This window comes from Symphalangus syndactylus, chromosome 2 (assembly GCF_028878055.3).
Source record: "Symphalangus syndactylus isolate Jambi chromosome 2, NHGRI_mSymSyn1-v2.1_pri, whole genome shotgun sequence".
NCBI classification, from domain to species: domain Eukaryota; kingdom Metazoa; phylum Chordata; class Mammalia; order Primates; family Hylobatidae; genus Symphalangus; species Symphalangus syndactylus.
The window spans coordinates 129,902,240-129,924,985 of record NC_072424.2 but is presented as its reverse complement, the minus strand read 5'-3'; the positions used below and the strand labels follow the sequence as shown (position 1 = coordinate 129,924,985).

Genomic DNA, 22,746 nt, shown 5'->3' with positions numbered 1-22,746 from the left:
TTGGGAGGCCGAGGTGGGTGGATCACCTGAGGTCAGGAGTTCGAGACCAGCCTGGCCAACATGGTGAAATCTCATCTCTACTAAAAATACAAAAATTAGCCGCACATGGTGGTGGGCGCCTGTAATCCTAGCTACATGGGAGGCTGAGGCAGGAGAATCGCTTGAACCCAGGAGCTGGAGGTTGCAGTGAGCCGAGATCACGCCATTGCACTCCAGCCTGGGCAACAAGAGGGAAACTCCATCACACACACACACACAAACTGTATAAAGATGTAAGTAAGCTAAGGCTAGTGTGGATGGCAAGGAATAAAGGAAATGTTTCTTGAGATTGATACATTTTGAATTGAGTTTCGAGAAGGGGAGTGGAGGAGACTGATTGATGGGAGGAAGCAAATGAACACGCTGACAAGGTGGCAGCTGGAGCAGAGGACCTGGCTGGAAAAAGCTGGTGTGGGAAGACTGAGGAAGGGGCTGTTGAGAGGGGGGCTCTTACGTCCCTACTCTTATGTCCTCGCCAATTGTGCTGCCCTGGGATCTCTTTTGTCTCCCATCCTCCACACTTTCTCTGACTTTAGGGATGCTTATCCTCATACTTCAGGAACCATTAAACAGAGTTTAAGAGGCTCAGAGCCTCTTGATTTATGTGATATCAACAAGAAGTGTGTTTTCAGGAAAATTTGTCACTGTATATTTAGGTGAAAACCCATGTTTTTCTCAGTCTGTGGGCCAACAGAAAACTCTGGAGCACACATGGTAGATGTATGAGCAGTTTCCTATGAATATATACTTTTTAAAAAGAGGGACACATATAAGAGATGGCTTTCACCAACATGTTAATGATTTGAGTTCAAAATGAATTTAGCTACTTTCACAAAGCTTCATTTTCTCAGTGAACACAATCAGGAATTTACATGGAGTTACTCATAGAGGGTAGTAATGCTAATCACAACACTTGATTGATTTCTGAATTCTTCAAACTGAAAGCAATACCTTATTATACAGTAAATCATCCTACAATTTTGCAATGTAAAGACTTTATCATGATGTATCAAAATGAAAGATATTTTGTGGGTAAAAATTGTGGGAAATTATCACAGCAACCTTCAGTTACCTTTGTGAGCCCATTCATCTGTTTTTCTTAGTTTTAGGAAAAGTCTAGCACTACCTGCTCTCTTAATATTTTTTAGCATGTTGAATGAATTGGATTAGACCAGATCTATTGCTTTAGCTAAATGATGCCTGTGAAGCCTTCAGAGAGATAGTATTTTAGAGATTGGATCCTGTTTGCTTCAAACCTGCCATGAACTTCCCTCCCCAAAGACCTGGATTATGCCACTCTTCCTGCTGACACTGTTTCTGAAAGAGTCGGACCGACTCAAAGAGTTGGACCCGATCGGGCTCAAACCAAAGACACACTGGTCACGGTCAAGAGATTTTATTGGAGGCACCAAGGCGACACCACACGGAGGAGGAGAAGGAAGGAAGACAGGGCGAGCTGCTTAGGTGCTGGGTTTTTATACTCAGTGGGGCTACGTGGGCATCGGTGATTGGCTTAGGGGTGGGGTTTGAGTAAAAGGCAGGAAGTGTTGTTCCCTGATTGGCCTTCTCTTGGCGGGCTCGTGGGGTGGAGAACCGGGAACCGGGGGTGAAGAACCCAGAACCAGCGCCATCTTACCGTGCCCATGTTACCTAACATTCCTCCCTTTTTTGTTTGTTTGTTTTTTTAATGTCGGGGAAGGGGGCGCTGTGATCTGTCTGGCTGCTTCCTGCTGAGTGGGGGCGTCGTGAGGAAGGGGTACAGGAGGGCTGTTGAAGTTATATACGGGGCACAGTAACAGTATAAGTCCATGAATGTTCCTTGTAGGTATAGGTCTTCTAATGACGTAAGCCAGTTGAGAGATAAGGAGAGGTTGGTGATGAGCCAGCTGTGTGTGCAAAGGCGGTTTAAGAACTGGCAAAAGCGGTAGGCTGTAGGTAGTGGAGTTGTAGTCATTTTGTAGGGCCTTTAAGAAGAAAATAAAGAGGGAAAACATTAGTTATGTCTAAGAAAAGGACAGCTATGTTTAGCACCTGGTAAACCTACTTTTGGTGAGCAATGGGGTGTACAACGCGGGCTGGACAGCATCTGGAGGACTGGTACCGGTTGTTTGGTGTGCTGACAGTTAACAGGGCATGAGACTGTCCCTGGATTCCGCTGTGTCTTCGCAGGTCACCAGGAGTTGATAATTTCTGAGGAGAAGCTGGTTAAATGTTTGGTTAGATATAGAATTAATTTGTTTTTTCATGAATTTGATGAGGCAAGGCAGGAGTGCACAAAAGGCAAGGATACCCATTACTGGGCCTAAAAGGGGAGAAGCCAGGCTATGAGGGGGGTCTTTAGGGCTTCCCATAAGGAGGCCTGGGACCTTACATCCATTTGTTTTCGTTTGATTTGGTTGAGGTTTTTTATGTTGGTTTTAACTACTTGAGACTCATTAATGTAGTAACAGCAATTTTCTTGTAAGAAGATACAAGTACCTCCTTTTTCGGCCGTGAGTAAGTCAATAGCGCACCAATTTTGTAGTGTTACACCAGCTAGAGATGTGATTTGGTGTTGGAGGGCAGCTAAGGATTGTGCTGTTTCCTCGATGGCATCTTGCATTTGCATCTGGAAATCTGGGAGTTGGGAAACACTATATCCTAGAGAGGTGGCGCCGAGTCCTGTTCCTAGGAAGGAGGTTGTTAGGGAGATTCCGAGCATGATGGGAAGGAAGATTACGGCTAGTTTGGAGAGAGTTAGATCTTGGGTGATTGAATTGGTAGGCTTGTAAGCTTTCGGCAAAGGAGAGTAAGGTGAGTTGACTAATGTAGTTGGTATACAGGGGCCGGGTAAGGAGGAGTTTGCAAAAGGTGGTGTTAAAAGCCTCGTGGTAGCTGCTGGTGTTGTAGCAAATGGGGAAACTGGAGTTTGGAAGGAGAGGAACATCAGAAATTGTAAAACTATTTGAGGGGGTAGATGACTTATTGGTGGGTATGGGCTCAGCTAAGGGAACGGCGGCAAGAGGGGGCTTGTTGAGGTTGGCGTATAGGAAACAATCGGAAGTGGGGACTTTGGAGGCATTTAATAGGTGTAATCCTTGGTTTAAGAAGAATAGCCAAGAGGAACGTAGAGGGGTTTGATTTGTTTGTGAGTCTAGTTGTGATTGTAGCTCGGTCTCTCCTTGGGCAATGTGTTTAATAATTTGAGAGAAGCCTTGTTGTGAGTCAGTCTTGAGGGATCGAGAGATGGTTATGGTTTGTGTGGGGTATGACCAAGCGTTACTGGGGTATATGCCTCCTGTAACAGATTGGCCTCAGATGGGGTCTGTGGGGTTGGTGATGTGAATAGCATTTTGTTTGGTGGTGTAATATAAAAGGGGGTGTGTGTGCTAGTTTTTTGGGAAATCCACTGCATGACACAGCTTGACCACGGACAACTATAATTTTGGGGCCATTCGGTTTTGCAGGCTGTGTTGGTTTGTTGGTGTGGAAAGCAGACGGCAAAATGAAACATGTGGAAGAGGGGGTCTCACCCATTTTCTATCGTGGAAAGTTTGGGGAGGGGAAGATTAACTGTGGAAGCATTAATGGAGCACCGAGTGTGGCTGATAAAGTTGGTGCGTGTCCATCTGTTTAGGTTATATGATTCTTTGACGGTGAAGAGATAGTATGGCTGGGAGGAAGGTTTATTGGTGGATGACAGTGAAGTGATGCAGAAGATGGGAAGCCAGAGAAGAGAATGTGGAAGATGCATGTGGGTGGATAGTTAGTCTTCTGAGATGGGAGGAAGTGAAGGCGTTTTTGAGATGTGGAGTTTGAAGGGATTGTCAGGTATTGGTGTGCAGGTGTATTTGGTGGCTGTGGGAGTGCAGAGTATAATTTGGAGGGGGCCTTTCCACTTTGGGGTTAGGGGTATAGATTTTGTAGAGTTTGGTAAGGAGTAGAACACCCACTCCCCAGGTTTAAGGGGAAAAGAATGTTGCCGTACATGATTTTAAAGGGAGACAACAGGGTAGGTTTTTTGGGAGGACCCGAAGTTTAAACAGGGCAGTGGATAATAGTTTTACCCAATCTTCGTGTAGTTCTAGGGTAAGTTTGGTTAGAGTTTCCTTAAGGGTGCGGTTTGTTCGCTCAACTTTGCTAGAGGATTGCGGATGGTAGGGGATGTGGAAGTGCCAGGGAATGTTGAGAGCAGTTGCAATGTTTTGTGAGATTTGGGATGTGAACTCGGGGCTATTGTCAGTTTGGAGAGAGGAGGGAATTCCGAACCGTGGGATGATTTCGGATAGGAGGATTGAAGCAACTGTACCTGCTCTCTTGTTAGTCGTTGGGAAGGCCTCAACCCACCCGGAAAAGGTGTCGACTATGACTAGAAGGTATTTAAACCTTTTTACAGAGGGCATGTGAGTAAAGTCGCGTTGCTAATCGCTCCCTGGAGTGTGTCCCCTAGCCTGGTGAGTCGGGAAGGGTCCTGGTCTTAAGGGGGTTTGTGGGTTGGTTCGTTGGCAGATGGTGCAGGTGGACGTGAGCTGTTTTAGAAATTGTAAGTCAGAGAAGCTTAAAGTGAAGAAAGAACTGAGGAATGCCTTTAGGGCCTGAGGGCCGGTATGGAAAATGGAGTGAAGATATGTAAAGAGGGCGTGTTTGATGGGTCAGGTGGTTGTGTAGGTGTTAATTGTGTGGGCTGTAGGGGGTCTGGTGGCTCATTAGTGACGAGCATTATGGTGGGAGGTAGAGTTGAGAGTGCTGCTTGTTTGGCCTCTGGGTCTGCTTTGTTGTTACCTTGTGTTATTGGAGAGGAGTTAATTTGGTGGGACTTGCAATGGGCAATCCCGATTTTAGTGGGAAGTAAGGAAGCCTGAAGGAGGTGGGTGATGAGAGTTGCGTTAGTGATGGAGGTTCCTCTTGTGGTAAGTAGTCCTCTTTCCTTCCAGATAGCCGAATGAGAGAGGATGATATGGAAAACATATTTGGAAAGTGTGAGTGAGGTGTCCGCTGCCAACTTGAAAGCTCGGGTGGCTGCAATGAGTTCTGCTTGTTGATTAGTAGTATTGGGCGGCAGAGGTTTTGCTTCTATGATTTGAGTGAGGGAGACTATGGCGTATCCTGCAAGGCGCTGTCTTTGTAAGGAAAAAGAGCTCCCATCTGAGAACCACATATGGTCAGGGTTGTCTAAGGGCCCTTCTGTATTGGACAAGATAGAAGGGATTCCAGGATTTCAATACAATTGTGTTGGGGGAGGGTGAGGATTGATTGGGAGGAGGGTGGCAGGAGGGGAGCACATGGTTGAAAGCAAAGTGTGGGGTCCTGTAGGAATGAGACTAGAAGGGAAAGTATATGGCTTTTATACATAATGAAAGGCCTTTGGAGATTGGGCAAGTTTAGGGCTGGGGCCTTTAGTAAGGCTTGTTGGAGTGCTTGGAAGGGTTGTCGGATGGTGGCGTCCAGGGGTTCGGACGGGGCTCCTCGGGACAGATCATAGAGTGGTTTGGCTCATAAAGAGTAGTCGGGGAACCCGCTAGTCTTAGGAATGAAAGAACTTCTTGTTTGGTTTTGGTGGTGGGGAGGCTCCGGATAAAGCCCAAGTGATCGCCTTTGACTCCTAGGTAGGTGACCTATGTAGATGAGAGTTGAACTTTAAGAGGAGACACCCGGTACCCTTTGTCTGCGAGGAAGTTGAGGAGGGAAACAGTGTCGGTTTGGGAGATGGCTAAGGATGGGCTGCACAGGAGAAGATCATCTACATACCGTAAAAGGGTGGACTGAGGAAGACGGAATAGTTTTAGGTCGGAGGCGAGGGTTTGGCCAAAGATATGGGGACTGTCTCGAAATCCTTGAGGGAGTACTGTCCATGTTAACTGATGGGATTGTTGAGTATCTGGGTCAGTCTAAGTGAAAGCAAAGAGGTTTTGTGATTGAGGGGAGAGGGGAATGGTACAAAAGGCATCTTTGAGACCTACTACAGAGAAATGGGTGGCATTAGGTGGGATGGAGGATAAGAGTATAGGGGTTGGGAACTAGAGGATGGATGGGCCTGACGGCCTCATTAATGAGTCTAAGGTCTTGGACGAGACGGAACTTGCCATTGGGTTTTTTGATGGCTAGAATGGGAGTGTTAAACGGGGAATGGGTTGGCCTGAGGAACTTCTTCCTCAAAAGGTCTGAGATTATTGGTTGTAGTCCTTTTAGGCTGGAGGTGGGAAGGGGGTATTGTGGCTGAGAAATATTTGTACGGGGGTAGAAGGGGTAGTGATATCCCAGATGGAAGGATTGATGTGTGGTAGGAGTGGAGGCGGAGTAGGAGCGGAGGTGAGGTCTGTGGAGCTTGCTAATAGGGCCATGAGGGATGTGAAGTTAGGGATGGCAATTGGGTGGAAAGTGATAGAAGCTTTAAATTTAGAGAGAATGTCTCTTCCCAGTAGGGGAAGGGGACATTGAGGTATGAAACCGGTGGGAAAAATGTGGCCTGAGAAGGAGCAGGACAAAGGAGGAGTGGCCTTGGGGCGTATGGTTTGGCCTCCAACCCTGACTATAGGAGGTCCAAAGAAGGAGATGGGACCCTAAAACTCCTGCAAAACCGAGAATGTGGCTCCGGTATTAAGGAGAAAGGTAACGGGACGCCCATCCACTGTTACAGAGACCCTGGGCTCCTGTGAAGTGATGACATGTGTCGGGGGAGGAGTCCCAAGGCCCCTTCAGTCCTCAATGGCTATTCCTAGAAGGTCTGGAGTTGGGCTGAGGGCTGGCTCGGCCCCCCTTCGGGGACCGGGACAGTCCACAGCCCAGTGACCAGGCTGGTGGCACTTTGGGCAGGGCCGACTGGGGGCCTGGAATTTGGACATTCTCAAACCCAATGTCCTTCTTTACCACATTTAAAACAGGGCCCGGGGGCTGCCGTTGTGGATTGACAGATGTTGATTTGCGGCCTGGGGTCGACTGGGGAGAGGCTTGGAGCGCTTGTGCCAGCATTTGGCACTTTTGTCTCCTGGCCTTCTCATCCCGATTGTGATAAACTTTGAATGCCATTGCCAGGATCTCAGTCTGTGGGGTGAAAGGGCCCCTGTCCAGTTTTTTAGTTTAGCTCTAATGTCAGGAAAACTTTGTGCAAAAAGTGGGACATGAGAAGTTGTCTGCCGTCGGGGGCCTCAGGGTCTATGTTGGTATATTGTTGGAGAGCCTTTGTAAGGCGGTCCAGAAAGGTGGACGGGTTTTCATGTTTGTTTTGTAGTTTTTTAAAATTAACAGCCTTTTGGGCCGCCTTACATAATCCGGCTACAAGGCAGGTGGCAAAATGGTCTCGAGAGGCGATTCCATTGTCTGTATTATAATCCCAGCGAGGCTCCTGTTCTGGCACTGCCTGTGCGCCTAAGGGTAAGGCTAGGGTTGTTTGGTGGACTTCATCTGCATAAGTGTGGGCTTGCTCTCAGAGTCGCCTGCGCTCCTCGGGAAGGAGGGTGTTAGAATTATATAGATATTATGGAAAGTGAGGCTATAGGCTTGGAGGAGATATTGAAATTTTTTGATATAAGAGGCGGAGTTAGAAGTGTAAGAGCCTAAGCGTTTCTTAATTTGGGATAAGTTAGCTATTGAGAAGGGAACATGGACACGAACAATGCCTTCTGCCCCTGCAGCTTCTCTAAGAGGGGTGAGGACGGGAAGGTGTGATCTAGAACGAGTGGTGGGAGGGCTGAGCGGTGGAGGGGAGGGAGCTGGAGGGGTTGCGGAGGAAGGGGAAGGAAGAGAGAGATCGGGGGAAGTGGTAAGGGGCGGGGCCGCCGCTGGCCGGGGGCGGCCGGAGAGTGGGGCTGAGGGTGGTGATATGGCGGAGGTTCATCAGCGGGGTCAAAGTCAGGATCAGAGGGAGAGGTTGGCAGTTTGAGGGCAGCGATAAGATGTTGAGGTTTACACGGGAGGCCGTGAACATAGGGGATCTCTCCCCATTTTCCTGTTTGCTCACAATATCCAGAGACCCATAAGTGGGCCATTTATTTTGGTTATCTAAGGGGCATGTAGGCATTTTGGTTTGAGATCGGCAGTCAGACATTGTAAAGGAGAGTCGGCTGGCAGAGACGCAGAGCTTCCCATTATGAGAGGAAGTGTATGGCAAAGGGATAGGTAGGGCGTCCCCTAGTAGCCGATTACCATGTCGTGAGTCAGAACTTTCAGGTTGGTCGTCACCAAAACGAAAGGACTGAGATGCTGGTAAAGGCCGAGGACCATGGGCCACCTGGTACCAGGATTTTCAGAGCGAGAAGGGGAAGGGACCCAGGCCGGAGACATGAGGAGGAGAGGGAGAAAACTCTGTTCTCTGCAGGCCAAGGCGGAAGTGAATGATAGGGGCCTACCACTGCCGTAGGGGCGTTGGGCAAAATGTGTTCATAACAGGAGCGGCTAGGGTCTGGCGATTTGCCCGAGAGGTAGGCCCGGGAGGGGAAAACTTACCGAGATGAGGCCAGTGGTGGGCAAAGAGCTCGGCAAACAGGAAAATGGGCGAGGACCGGCCAGGGTCTGGACTGAGCCCGAAAAGGATCGGGGTCCCACTGAGAGGAAGTGGGGAGTCCGGATCCGAGTCATGGCACCAATGAAAGAGTCGGACCGACTCAAAGAGTCGGACCTGATCAGGCTCAAACCAAAGACACGCTGGTCGCAGTCAAGAGATTTTATTGGAGGCACCAAGGTGACACCACACGGAGGAGGAGAAGGAAGGAAGAGGGGGCGAGCTGCTTAGGTGCTGGATTTTTATACTCAGTGGGGCTACGTGGGCATTGGTGATTGGCTTAGGGGTGGGGTTTGAGTAAAAGGCAGGAGGCGTTCTTCCCTGATTGGCCTTCTCTTGGCAGGCTCGCGGGGTGGAGAACCGGGAACCGGGGGTGAAGAACCCAGAACCAGCGCCATCTTACTGCGCCCATGTTACCTAACAGTTTCTTCCCTTCTAATTTTCTTCTTCTTCTTTTTTTTGTTTGTTTCCTTTTTTTGTTTTTGGTTTTTTTTTTTGAGATGGAGCTTTGCTCTTGTTGTCCAGGATGGAGTGCAATGGTGTGATCTTGGCTCACCGCAAACTGCCTCCCGGATTCAAGCGATTCTCCTGTCTCAGCCTCCCAAGTAACTGAGATTACAGGCATGTGCCACCACACCCTGCTAATTTTGTATTTTTAGTAGAGACAGGGTTTCTCCATGTTGGTCAGGCTGGTCTCAAACTCCCGACCTCAGGTGATCTGCCCGCCTCAGCCTCCCAAAGTGCTGAGATGACAGGCGTGAGCCACTGCGCCCGGGCTTCCCTTCTAATTTTCTAACCTGTTTTCTTTTACATCGCACAACCCCTGCGACGTCATTTATGAAATTCTCAGCCCTCAATATGTTCTTGGTCCTCTGAACTCTCATTTCTCTTTTGGCTGTGCCATCATGTGGCATTGTATTATTATTCTTTTTAATGTTTGTGACCTCATTCCAAGAATATGAGGACTTTGACATGCAAAGACCGTTTCTTTGTATCTTCAGTGTCTAGAGTAGCTAAGTGTTCATGATGTATTGTTTATAATTAAGATGTTAGGGCATTTATTCTATTTCTTCATACTTACATTTCTCTTAGTGTAAAATAATGACAAGATTTTGAATATTTTGAAGATCAAGAAGATTATGGTTATGCAATACTTTTTGATTTAGGAAAACTGCTGTATAAAAATGCCATGGAATTACTGTTATTATTAATTGCTAAATTAGTCATTCATATGTTGTAAAATTGTTCTCCAGACTTAGATATATCTAGACAGCCATCTGAAAATATATTTCAAAAGCTGACGTTGATCATGCGATATGCTGTAAATAGATTAATAACTTGCACCTGTGAGTAGACTAAGACGTTAAAAAGAAACAGCAAACAGAATACATAGTGTTTTTAGAAACTTTCTATGTTGAAGTGCCTTAATGCTTGAAGCTAAAGCGTACTTATATTATTAATACTTCAGTCTGAAAAATAATATTTAAACCAATGAGAGTTTAGTCATGGGTTTGATCAAGGTGCCAGGATGTAACTCTAAGGGGGATATAGATTAGCTTCTCATTTTTGAGTTAGTCGTTTCTGGTGAATTTCTATCAAGTATGAAACCACAAAAGGAAATGAGCTTGCGCCTGTGTCTCATTGTAAAAGTCAAAACTTGAGTTCAACGTAACATTATCCCTACCAAGGAGCAAGTAGTCTGTTCCTATTCTGACCGAAGCAGTTGTTGAGGAGTCTGGAGTACCTGGGTCTGGCGATGAGAATGAGAAAGAGAGGCCGTGAGTAAACATTGCAGGGCAGAGTTAACATATTAAAGTATCTGTTTTCAAGTAGACACCCCAAATGTTTTGTTGTGCCTGTGTACAGCCAGAGCTTATACTTGTTTTTATTCCTGTTTTGGTTTGTAGATTTGTGTGTAATTCTAGCTGAAATATAAGTATATGTCATCATCGTAATTGCTCGTTGTTTTGTCAAAACATCATGGTAAAAATATTTCCACTAGAAAAGGATGTATTTCCTGTTGAGCTGCTGCACAGTCTGAAGGTTTTAACTGGTGCTTCTCAGCTGTTGGCAATGCAATGTATTTGTGCCCTTGCAAAAACATAAATAGGCTTAAGCTGATAAATAATTTGAGGGTTCATCTGAATCCAAAGAAAGAGATGGTAATGTGTACTTAGTATATAGACTAAATACTAGATGTACAAACCAGAAGGAAGATGCCATCGCCCTTATCTTTTGAAAAACGTTTGGCCTGGGTTTGTACCTACTGCTTGTAGCCTCACTGTGTCTTTTTTAAGGTATAGCTCCGTGGTAAGAAAATGAAAGCAACATTTTCATGGTGTGTAATAAACACTAGGGATATAATATATATTTTATGTATTCTATCATCTATCTATCTATCTATCTATCTATCTATCTATCTATCTATCATCTATCTATCCATCTATCTATCTATATGTATAATCCAGCTGCTTAGTGGAGATATTGAATACATGAGTGCTGTCGAGGGAGGAAAAAAAAATTAAAACTTAAGCGATGCCCTATAGTCATGTATAATAGTACTGGTAGCAACAGCATAGTAATGGCCTGCTGTTGTCAGGTCTTTAGTATATATCAGTCAATTTCTTTTTTCTTTTTTTTTTTTTTTTTTGAGACAGAGTTTCACCCTTGTTGCCGAGGCTGGAGTGCAGTGGTACGATCTTGGCTCACTGCAACCTGCGCCTCCTGGGTTCAAGCAGTTCTCCTGCCTCAGCCTTCCGAGTAGCTGGGATTACAGGCACCTGCCACCATGCCCTGCTAATTTTGTATTTTTTAATAGTGATGTGGTTTCACCATGTTGGCCAGGCTGGTCTCAAACTCCTGACCTCGGGTGATCCACCTGCTTCAGTCTCCCAAAGTGCTGGGATAACAGGCGTTAAGCCAGCGCGCCTGGCCATATCAGTCAATTCCTTAAATGACTTTCTTGTTTGTATAATATTACCATATTGATAGGACAGTGCTGGGCACATAGAGACACTTGTTTACTACAGACAATAAACATTTATTTAATGAATTTTTGGAGCAAACATAAGAATAATTTCCAAATGAAAGGAGTAAGTCGTAGAGAAAATGAGGGACCTTGTCCTGGTCATGCAGTTAGTCAGTGATGGATAAACTATTTTTGAATCTCAGCTGCCTCTGGATATTTAATCATATTTGCACCCCATATCAAAGACTCAAACTTTGCTGGTCTTATCTTGTACTGATTCTAAACAAGTGCCCCAAATTTGTCCAGCTTTCACATTCCTTGTCTCTTGAATGGGGGATAATAATACCTACCTATGAAAGTAATAGGTAATATTTTTCTATTATGTGGCCATCCTCCCTGCAGATATTGGTGAGTAAAGGCCTAGAGTTCATTCTTGGCTTATGGCCAAGATTTGGGGGAAGTATAAGGAGTTATTTGTTCATCTTCAGTCTGTAGGGCAGGGGTTTCGATTCTTTTTCTTTTTTTTTTCTTCTCACTCTGTTGCCCAAGCTGTAGTGCAGTGGTGTGATCTCGGCTCACTGCAACCTCCGCTTCCCGGGCTCAAGAGATTCTCCTGCCTCAGCCTCCTGAGTAGATGAGATTACAGATGCCTGCCACCACGCCTGGCTAATTTTTGTTTTTTTAGTAGAGATGAGGTTTCACTATGTTGGCCAGGCTGGTCTTGAACTCTGCCCACCTCGGCCTCCCAGAGTGCTGGGATTACAGGCATGTGCCACCATGCCCAGCTTTCATTCTTAGACAATGATTACTTTGGGCAGTCCAAATAATAAGAGTATAGTTTCATTTTGGCCATCAGTTGAACTGGGATTTTAACTACCAGCCAGACTCCTGACTCTTGCTGCTCTGTGAATGAAAGGGAAAAGGCCATATTCACCTGAGAGTTCGCAATCTGAGATATCAGCAGAAGATCAGGGCTAGAGGCTCTCAGAGGTAGAGGAGTAAGGGGTCCTGGAAGGATTGTGTTCTTCAGTGCTATTTGGGGTATGGTGTAAAGTGACAAAATTTGTCCCCAAAACTTTTAAATCTGTGTTTCTTTAGCTTTTTCCATTTCTAGTAGGACCTACCCCAAGTGAGTTCACTGCCCTTTGACTGTTCTGTATTATTCTGCCTCCAAAAACCTCAATGAGAAACTAATTATACTAATGGGGAAATACTTAGTAGATTTACCAGTGTCACCCAACCCAGAAAAACTTTTACTTTAAAAGATCATAATTGAATCAAAAGAATAAATTTCTTATGGTGGCCTTTCAAAATTGATGGTAGGTTACGGGGCTCCCTCTCTAGGCAACTTACTATGCCTAAAGCTGGCCTTGGGATAGGTATCCTGGGCTCCTGGACTAGTTTACAAGGATGTAGAATCACAGATATTTAGGTTTGTGTTATCTGTCTAATCATTAACAGAGCCAATCCAAGGCAGAATTGATAACTAGAAAGTGTATAATACCTTAGAAATATTTTCGTTTTCATTTTAAAAAGGAAATTTGTTTGAAATACATAAAAAGTAAATGTATTAAGGAAGGAAAATGTCTTAAAACAAAATATAGCAAAATGTTAACAGTTTGAGCCGAGGGAGTATGTAATGAGTGCTTACCATACAATTCTTTCAGCTTTTCTGTGTCGGAAATGTTTTGTAATAAAATGTTGGGGGTAAAATAAAATCAATAGGGACATGTTTAATGCAGTGGAATGAATAGCGGAATAGTTAGCATTATGAACAAACTGTGGAAGAACGTCTTCAGACCTTCTTACCAAATCATATTATGTTTTGCCAACATGTAGTTTAGCTCAACTAGAAACATTCCTTAGTATTTCAACCAGCACTGTGAACACAAAAGTATTATATTTTGAAATCAGAAAATTTTAGAATTCTAGAAAAGATAATTCTAGACCTAGAGATAGGAAAACAATCCCATTGTATATATATAATGTATAAGAAACTCTCAGAACTCAGTAATAAAAAGGCAATCTAATTAAAAAGCAGGCAACGGATTTGAGTAGATAATTCTCCAAAGGAGATATACAAATGGCTAGGAAACATCAAGAGTCTCAGTATTGTTAGCCTTTAGGGAAATGCAAATCAAAACCATCATCAGATACCACTCCACATCCATTAGGATGGCTGTAATCGAAAGTATTGGTGAAGACGTAGAGAAATTGGAATCCTACTGCTGGTGGGAATGTGAAATGGGCAGCCACTTTGGAAAACAATCTATAGTGTTACCATATGACTGAGAGATTCTACTCCTAGATAAACACCTAGGAGAAATGAAAACGTGTGTTCATACAAACACTTGTGCACAAATGTTTATAACGGCATTATTCAGAATAGGTAAAAAATGGAAACAACCCAAATAAGATGAGTTGATAAATACAATGTGGTATATTCATACAATGGAATATAGTCAGCAATAAAAGGAATGAAGTATTGATACATGCTACAATATAGATGAATCTTTAAAATATGCTAAGCGAAAGAAGTCAGTCATAGAAGACTACATATTATATGATTCCATGTATATGGAATGTCCAGAATAGACAAATCCATAGGGACAGAAGGGAGATTAGAACTGGGAGGTAAGTGAGGAGGAGCAGTAGAGTAACTGCTGATGGCTACAAGGTTTTCATTGTGGTGGTGGTGGTGGTTGTTTGAAGTGGAGTCTTGCTCTGTCACCCAGGCTGGAACGCAGTGGCACAATCTCGGCTCACTGCAACCTCCGCCTCCTGGGCTCAAGCGACTCTCCTGCCTCAGCTTCCCAAGTAGCTGGGATTATAGGTGCGCGCCACCATACCTGGCTAATTTTTGTATTTTTAATAGAGACGGGGTTTCACCATGTTGGCCACACAGGTTTCGAACTCCTGACCTCTAGTGATCCGCCCGCCTTGGCCTCCCAAAGTGTTAGGATTACAGGCGTGAGCCACCGCACCTGGCTTTTTTTTTTTTGGAATGATAAAAATATTCTAAAATTGATTATGGTGATGATTGCACAAATGCTGTGAATATACTAAAAAGCACTGGGTTGTACATTTTTAAACTGGTGATTGTATGATATGTGAAATATATCTTAATAAAGCTCTCGTGCAAAAAAAAAGAAGGAAAAGAAACAAAAATAAATAAATAAAAATGAAAACTGCAGAGAAGTAGAGGAACTTGCCTGGAGTCCACGTGTCAGTATGGAGCTGAGCTTCGGGACACCTGCCTCCACTTCAGGCCGCTTCGCTTGGATGCTGCCCGCTTCCTCACTCTCTAGATACCTGAGGCTCGTTCTTCCATCCCTTCTTTTCTTCCATTTCTTCTTCCTTCCCTATTTTTATTCTCTTCTTTCATCTTTCTATTCTTTTTTCTTTCTTTCCTTTTTTTTTCCTCCCTTCTTTACTATCTCTCTTTCCTTTTACTTCCCTTCTTTCCTTTCTTCTTTCCCTACTCTTTTCCATTTCTTCTTTCTTACATTCACTGGTCATGTATCCTATCTATCCTGAACCAATTGTGTGAAGTTCCATTATCCAGAACCTTTAATAAGCTAATGTGTATGTGAATCTTCAGGAAAGAACTAGAGGATTCAATGTCTCCCACTTGTATAATAACAAATCCTGGACTTCAGGAAACAGTGGGCTAGAAAGATGTATGACTATCATTCATTTTAGTCCTAGTTTATTTGCTATTTTCCTTGGAGCGTGGGCTTCTCTCTGATAATCATTTTGCCTATTCTCCCATTTTAAACTTTTCAGCTCTCCTTAAGACGGCAGCAAATAGGTGAAAGATTGAATGAATGGGCAGTCTTCAGTGAAAAGAACAAGGAACTCTGTGAGTGGTTGACTCAAATGGAAAGCAAGGTTTCTCAGAATGGAGACATTCTCATTGAAGAAATGATAGAGAAGCTCAAGAAGGTATGGAATGCATGGCTACTTAGGTTTTCATTCTTCATAAGGCTTACGTGTACTTTTCACAGATACAGAAGGTGGCTTTACTCACAATTACTTTCCTATCAAAGAGGTAGTATATTTTAAACATTTTATCTTTTTAATATAAAATAAACTTGCAGCCGGGCGCAGTGGCTCACGCCTGTAATCCCAGCACTTTGGGAGGCTGAGGTGGGCAGATCATGAGGTCAGGAGATCGAGACCATCCTGGCCAACATGGTGAAACCCTGTCTCTACTAACAGTACAAAACATTAGCCGGGCGTGGTGGTGCACGCCTGTAGTCCCAGCTACTCTAGAGGCTGAGGCAGGGGAATCAGTTGAACTCAGAAGGCGGAGATTGCAGTGAGCCGAGATCGTGCCACTGCACTCCAGCCTGGTGACAGAGCGAGACTCTGTCTCACAAAAAAAAAAAAAAAAAAAAAAAAAGATATCCAGCATAAAATAAACTTGCATAAAAAGTCCTGCTTTGCATATAAAATATATAGAATACTTGCAATTTGTGATGAAATAGAGCATCTACTGTTCAGTTCAGTATTTGGGGGTCTTAACTACCTATTCAGTAGGAACCCTTTATATGTATTATTTTTCTTTCCTTTTTTTTGTTTTTTTTTGTGTATTTTTTTTTTGTTTTAAAAAGGTAAAGTCACTAGAGAGAAACTGAAAGAAAACATTCTTAAGATAAATTGAGTTGACATTTTCTCTCTAAAATATGGTTTATAGACCATAGATAGGAATTAAGAGTTTCCTGATAATTTTGGCTTCATATTGTTTTAAAGGTATGTATATCTTATCAAATTATTTTACATGTTCATTTGGATCCAAAACATTTCTGATGTCTGTATAAAGCTGATCAAATTTACTAGCATTTTAAATTTTTGATGATTTCGGCTGGGTGCGGTGGCTCACGCCTGTAATCCCAGCACTTTGGGAAGCGAGACAGGCAGATCACCAAAGGCCAGGAGTTCGAGACCAGCCTGGCCAACACAGTGAAACCCCATCTCTTCTAAAAATACAAAATGTTAGCCAGGCATGGTGGCACACGCCTGTAGTCCTGGCTACTCAGGAGGCCGAGGCAAGAGAATCGCTTGAACCCAGGAGGTGGAGGTTGCAGTGAGCTGAGATTGTGCCACTGCACTCCAGCCTGGGTGACAGAGTGACACTCTGTCTCAAAAAAAAAAAAAAAAAAGAATTTGCTGATTTCAGTGTTGTTTCCACTGTGCTTGTGAACAATCAGTGATTTTAATGTTATTTTAATTTGTGCTTCTCATTAGTACATATCACCATCTAATGTACAATGTATTTTTTGTATTTACTTATTCATTGTCCGAATGGAGACCCCACTGATCTGTCAGCTTTCCAGGAGCATGGGCTTTGTCTAATTTTGTTCATTGCTATATCCCCTGCACCTGAAGCAGTGCCTAACTTCTCATAAGCACTCAGCCAGTATTTACTGCATCAACAAATTGTAACTTCATTTATTCTGAAAAGAAATATAAATGGTTATTAAGAAAAATTATTTCTATCCATATGCACACAGAGAAAAGTAAAACATCCAAAGCCATCATGTATTATTAATGATGTTACAAATCTAATGGATTTGCCATTAGAAAAGCCTTTATGTATCTACTTTGCTTATTCATGGATAAATCCAAATGGATAAGCATTTGTTTACTTGATATTGTAAAACTTAAAACTCTTGGCTGAGATGATACAGATTTCATTTTAGCATCTGCTCATGGTTGCCCTTTGCTAAGTTGCTGGGTGTCAGAGAATGCTATCAGTGCATGATTAATGCAGTATAGGTAGTAGAGTACAATTTGCTATAGAATAAATTTTGGTTGTCTCTATTCTCATTGCTTTTTTTTTTTTTTTTTTGAGATGGAGTCTTGCTCTGTTGCCCAGGCTGGAGTGCAGTGGCGTGATCTCGGCACACTGCAAGCTCCGCCTCCCGGGTTCACGCCATTCTCCTGCCTCAGCCTCTCCGAGTAGCCGGGACTACAGGCGCCCGCCACCATGCCCGGCTAGTTTTTTTGTATTTTTAGTAGAGACGGGGTTTCACTGTGGTCTCGATCTCCTGACCTCGTGATCCGCCCGCCTCGGCCTCCCAAAGTGCTGGGATTACAAGCGTGAGCCACCGCGCCCGGCCTCTCATTGCTTTTTTTACTAAATTTGGGATGTATATTGTGAGAATGTGGGGAAAAAACCGTCTCTTGAACAATCTTTAACCATAACTTAAAATTTAGAAAAATTTCAGCTTTTCATATAGATAATTTTATTACATTGTTTGGCACAGTGTTAGGAATATTATTTAAAATGTTAACTATACTACCTTGTATATTACTAACTCATGGGTTTTTTTAAAGGGCTTATGAGTTTTCCTCTTTGTGGCGTCTCTTTTGTAAAGGAAAATAACATCAAGGTTTGGTAATTTTGGCAACATAGAAGAAGGCAGTTGTCAACTGGAAAGTGCTAGTAAGATGAAGGAAAAAGAAAAAAAGAAAAAGGCAATTCATAAAAAAATTGAAGCCAAGATATTAGTGTGTGTTGGTATTAACACTCAAAAACAGTTTGATTTTAAAGACAATCCAAGAGGATTATTTTACTATAAATACTTTTTAAGTCTTAGAGTAATTCCCTTGAAAGAAACACTTCTCAATAAAATCATCTCAAATGTTTGCTGAAATATTATGATGTTAATCAATGCATTCAACGTATCAGTCTTTGAATCCCATTGTGTTGAAATAACATAAAAAGGAGGGTGGGCGGGGCTGCAGGCATGAGGACAGCAGTCAGCCCTGGAATGGAATAAAATTTTGTTGGTCCCTACCATTCCTTTGGGGCCCTTTGGCTTAGGTAAATGACTTGGGAGGATAGCTGTGTTACCACACTAACTTTAGAGCAAGAGAAGGTTAAAATGTTCACACTCATATAATACCCGTCTTCATATGTTATTTTGCTGAGAAACTATTTGTTACATAACAGGAGCTTAAGCCAAAAATAAAAAAGTTGATCCTAAAGACTGGATCCTGTCACTGTGGCAAGAGAGTAAGAGGGTCGTTGGGGATAGCAGTGGTGGTGGGGGGGAGGGGACTGTCCTTTCATTGTCACTTAAATCACACCATTTCATGCTTATCTCTTGCAAATAGTCCATATGGAGTCTGTCCTCTTTAACTCAATCTAAGAGGAGCTAGCACAGAAAGTGAGTAAATCAAGAAGGTTTGAGGCCTGTTGATTCTCTATAATTAATAGTTATTATTATTGAAAGTTAATTTATCATTGATTTATTTACTGCAAAATATTGACATTGTATAGAGGATTATCTCTTTAAAATGAAGGAACTCTTAAAATATTCCACACAAATAACATAATTGGCACACACATTCACATTTACATATATGCGTATATATCAATTGCTTATGTGTGTATGTGTGTGCATTTTATAAGTCTCTCGGCAACTATTTGTATGAGAATTTATTCTAAGTATAACATCAGGTTAGTGATGAGAGAAATAAGGTATGATTTCCCAATATTAAAATCTTTTAAGTTTTATCTTTTGTATCTATCTTTTATTGTTTTTAATATGTATTTCAAGTAAATAGGAAGCAGCACCCTATTTATTTCGAGAACATCTATATAAAAATTTAATCCCAACTCTGCATACATACCAAAAATAATAGGCACTACTAATAACTTGTGCACATGGGCTGATGTCCACATGGTATTCCTATGCTCAAACTATTTCCAAGCAGTAGAAAACAGTAATCATCATGTTTCTAGTAGAGCCGGGCTGGATGTATTAAGAATATGCTTTCTGACCTCTGTGATTGCTATTTATTACGCAGGATTATCAAGAGGAAATTGCTATTGCTCAAGAGAACAAAATACAGCTCCAACAAATGGGAGAACGACTTGCTAAAGCCAGCCATGAAAGCAAAGCATCTGAGATTGAATACAAGCTGGGAAAGGTCAACGACCGGTGGCAGCATCTCCTGGACCTCATTGCAGCCAGGTAAAGAGGACCTGAGTCAATAGGGCACATGTGGGCAGTATTTTAAAGCCTTTCAGTCTGCCTTTCATCAGCCAAAGATAATCCAGTAAATCAGTCTCTCTTCCTGGGTTATCTCACCATTTTCAAAACTGTTCATGCTCATCTCATAATTGGCACTTTTGTTACCTTGAAAATTCTCCTCTTACTTTATAAATCTTGTGTTGTTTGTATGTAGCTGCGAGAAAGAGAGAGAGAGTCATATCCAAACAAAACTAATTCCCAAGAGAAAATTCTTTATTTTAGGGCTTCATGGGTATTCAGACTCCTATCAGGAAGAAACTGCTGACCAGTATTTGTGGAGAGTGTTTTTGTCTGCAGTAGCAAAAAAAAAAAAAAAAAAAAAAAAAAGTTACTAAATCCCTGCCATATTTTTAGTTAGCAAGGTATAGAAATAAATCTGATTATTTCCACTCTGCTCAGTTGTAAAAATCAGCTGCTGCATTATAGTGATTTTGTGTTAAGCTTTAGTGCTAACTATGAGCGTTTGCCTCATACCTAAGAGGAATATTATATTCACCTTCTGTTGCAGAAGGGTAGAGTTGGGAGAGATGAAAATCAAAAAGAAAAATATATGAGGGTATTTACTAGCAATATAAAAGTCTAATATGAACGATGCACTATGTTATAAGAATGTTCTATGCTATTACTATAAAAAGGAGATGCCTTATTTTAGGTGAATTTGGCTTCATGTTGGAACTTAGACACCCTGAGGTCAGGAAACTTTCTCCGTTGTATTTACTACATATCACAAGCACTAAGAACAGTGACTAAATATGGACTCAATGAATACTTCAATGCATAAATGAATATTTGAATATTTGAGTAAATGTTCTTCATGGCAATTAGGAGAGTTGGAATGTTACAAATGGTGCCATTTGGGGTCCATCCCACAATACACTTTTAAAATCTGGGTTCCTTTCCTTAGCCATGCTGCATAAAAGTGGACGTGAAACAATGTCCTTTGCATACCGTGTGCTCACCAAAACCGCATGTGGGCACCACAATTCTGTATGCTGATTTTGAAAAGATTGCATATATTTCTTTTCTATAAGAGAGTTATCAAAAAGTATCTAACTCAAGAAAGTGAGATTATCTTTTAGTGACAATGAAACAAAATGGAATAAATGTATATCACCTTTTTATTTATTTATATTTGAGATGGAGTCTTGCCGTGTTGCCCAGGCTGGAGTGCAGTGGCACAATCTCAGCTCTGCAACCTCTGCCTCCCAGGTTCAAGCAATTCTCCTGCCTCAGCCTCCCAATCGCTGGGACTACAGGCGTACACTACCACACCTGGCTAATTTTTGTATTTTTAGTAGAGATGGGGTTTCACCATGTTGGCCAGGCTAGTCTCAAACTCCTGACCTCAGGTGAGCCACCTGCCTTGGCCTCCCGAAGTGCTGGGATTACAGGTGTGAGCCACTGTGCCTGGCCTCAGCTTTTTCAATGTTTAACCATAGCACTGATATAGCTAACATTTATTGAACACTTTGCTGGTTCCAATGACCATGCTACAGGTTTCATATGCATCTTTTTGTATATTGTTCATAATGTCCTTTGAGGTGGCCTTATCATTATGCCCATTTTACAGATGCAGGGGCTAAGGTTGAGGCTTGTCCGTCATCACGCACATGTTGTGTGGCACAGCCTGTGCTCGACTCCAAAGCCCATGTCCTGGAGCGCTGTGCCCTCCTGCCTCTCAAGTTTGTGACTTCCTTTTCCCTGTTAGAGAGAAGACAGTTAAATGGAAGATGAGTTCTGTTTTTGATCTCGACAATCTAATTTCTCAGTTCTTTGTAAAGTACTTACAATGTGACAGTGACTGTGAGAGTCAAGACAAAATGACAGAACCGAAGGAGAACTTCTCCTTTGAGAAGTTAGGATAGGAATGGAGTAAAACAATGAGATAAGTAGGAGCTCTGGAAAAGGCACTATAAAGAGATGGAAATAACATTTTAGCTTAAATTGGTCTTGGAGTTTCGACAAATGTATATTTTAAAATCCCAATGCTGTTTTCAGTCCCACTTCTCCCTCACTAAAATGATAAAAAAAAATCTTGTTTCAGAAGGAGGAATTGAAGTCCTTCAAGCTATAAATATCCTTCTTAGGGAAACTGCCTGTTTGGTAAACATCCCCCGGGGAGTTTTTTGGTCAAATTTGACTCATAGATTGATTGACATTTCCACTTAATCCATTAAACTAGTTAATATTATTTTCCTACTTTTAGTGGCTCAATGATGTGGAGAGTAAGGATGCACTATGTCAAAGATATTTTAAATCAGATTTAATGTAATCTAGTCATAAGCAGCTTAACTTAGTGTATGCCCAGCTATGAGCCAATATTACAGCAAATGAGTTTGCTGCTGTCTCCTTGAATTCACATTTATTTATAACATATTTTGTCTGGCTGTTCAGTGGAGAATTTTCTAGATTTTAATTGTTTACTTTGCCAAAAGACATATTAATAAACTTGAATCAGTTACATGTTTATAAGGTACACATGCTTCTCACTATTGTCACTTATATAATACTAATTTTTGTTTCCTCTTACATAAAGCCTCAGAATACCCAGATAAAATTCCACGGGAGATTTTTGTATATATGTTGCCTGTTTCTAATTGCCTCCTTCCAAATTAGACTAGATTAGGCACTGATCATTGAGCCATCCTGGAGTTTAACTCCGTGTTAGAGTCACAGTCACCCTTGCAGCTTCTCCTGGAAGACACCCAGCCGTCACATCTGCATTCCATTTCCTTGTTTATTGGTGCTTCGTTAGTACACAGATTGGATGCATGTCTCCCACACCCATCCTCAACTGTGAACTGCCAGCTGAAGTATTAGGTTTCTATGATTCAGTCTATTCACCACTCTTCACTCTTCCAGCGCTGATGCACTAAAGCAAAATATAACCCGGTGTATGCCTTTCGACATTTCTCTGCTGTGCTGGTGCTCTTGTGGGAATGGAGAGGTTATTTTTGAAGTCAATAATATTTTTAGGTGAACATCTCAGCTAATAGAAACATGAACTGTGTCTTTAATATCAATCACAGAAGCCAAAAAAGAAAAGAAAAGAAAAAGATTTACTGATAACAAACCTATTACATACATAAAAATAGAATGCATAATTTAGAGTCAATTTGACATCACCATCGGATTAGCTCAGATTACTCTGAGTACAAAATGGATGTGCTTTGCATTGAGTTTTTAAATTGTGTTGTCAAGCATTGTCATTTTTT

The 22,746-nt window shown here is 42.3% G+C and overlaps 1 protein-coding gene across 10 annotated transcripts in view; it reads left to right on the top strand.

Moving 5' to 3' along the window:
• Positions 1-22,746, top strand: part of SYNE1 (spectrin repeat containing nuclear envelope protein 1) — a 528,347-nt gene that overhangs the window by 453,850 nt on the left and 51,751 nt on the right. For all 10 annotated transcript variants that reach the window (XM_063632191.1, XM_063632173.1, XM_055267440.2 and 7 more), the window contains 2 exons: positions 15,270-15,428; positions 19,305-19,471. In XM_063632191.1, coding sequence (XP_063488261.1) covers positions 15,270-15,428; positions 19,305-19,471 — 326 coding nt within the window. The remainder of the gene's footprint in view (positions 1-15,269; positions 15,429-19,304; positions 19,472-22,746) is intronic.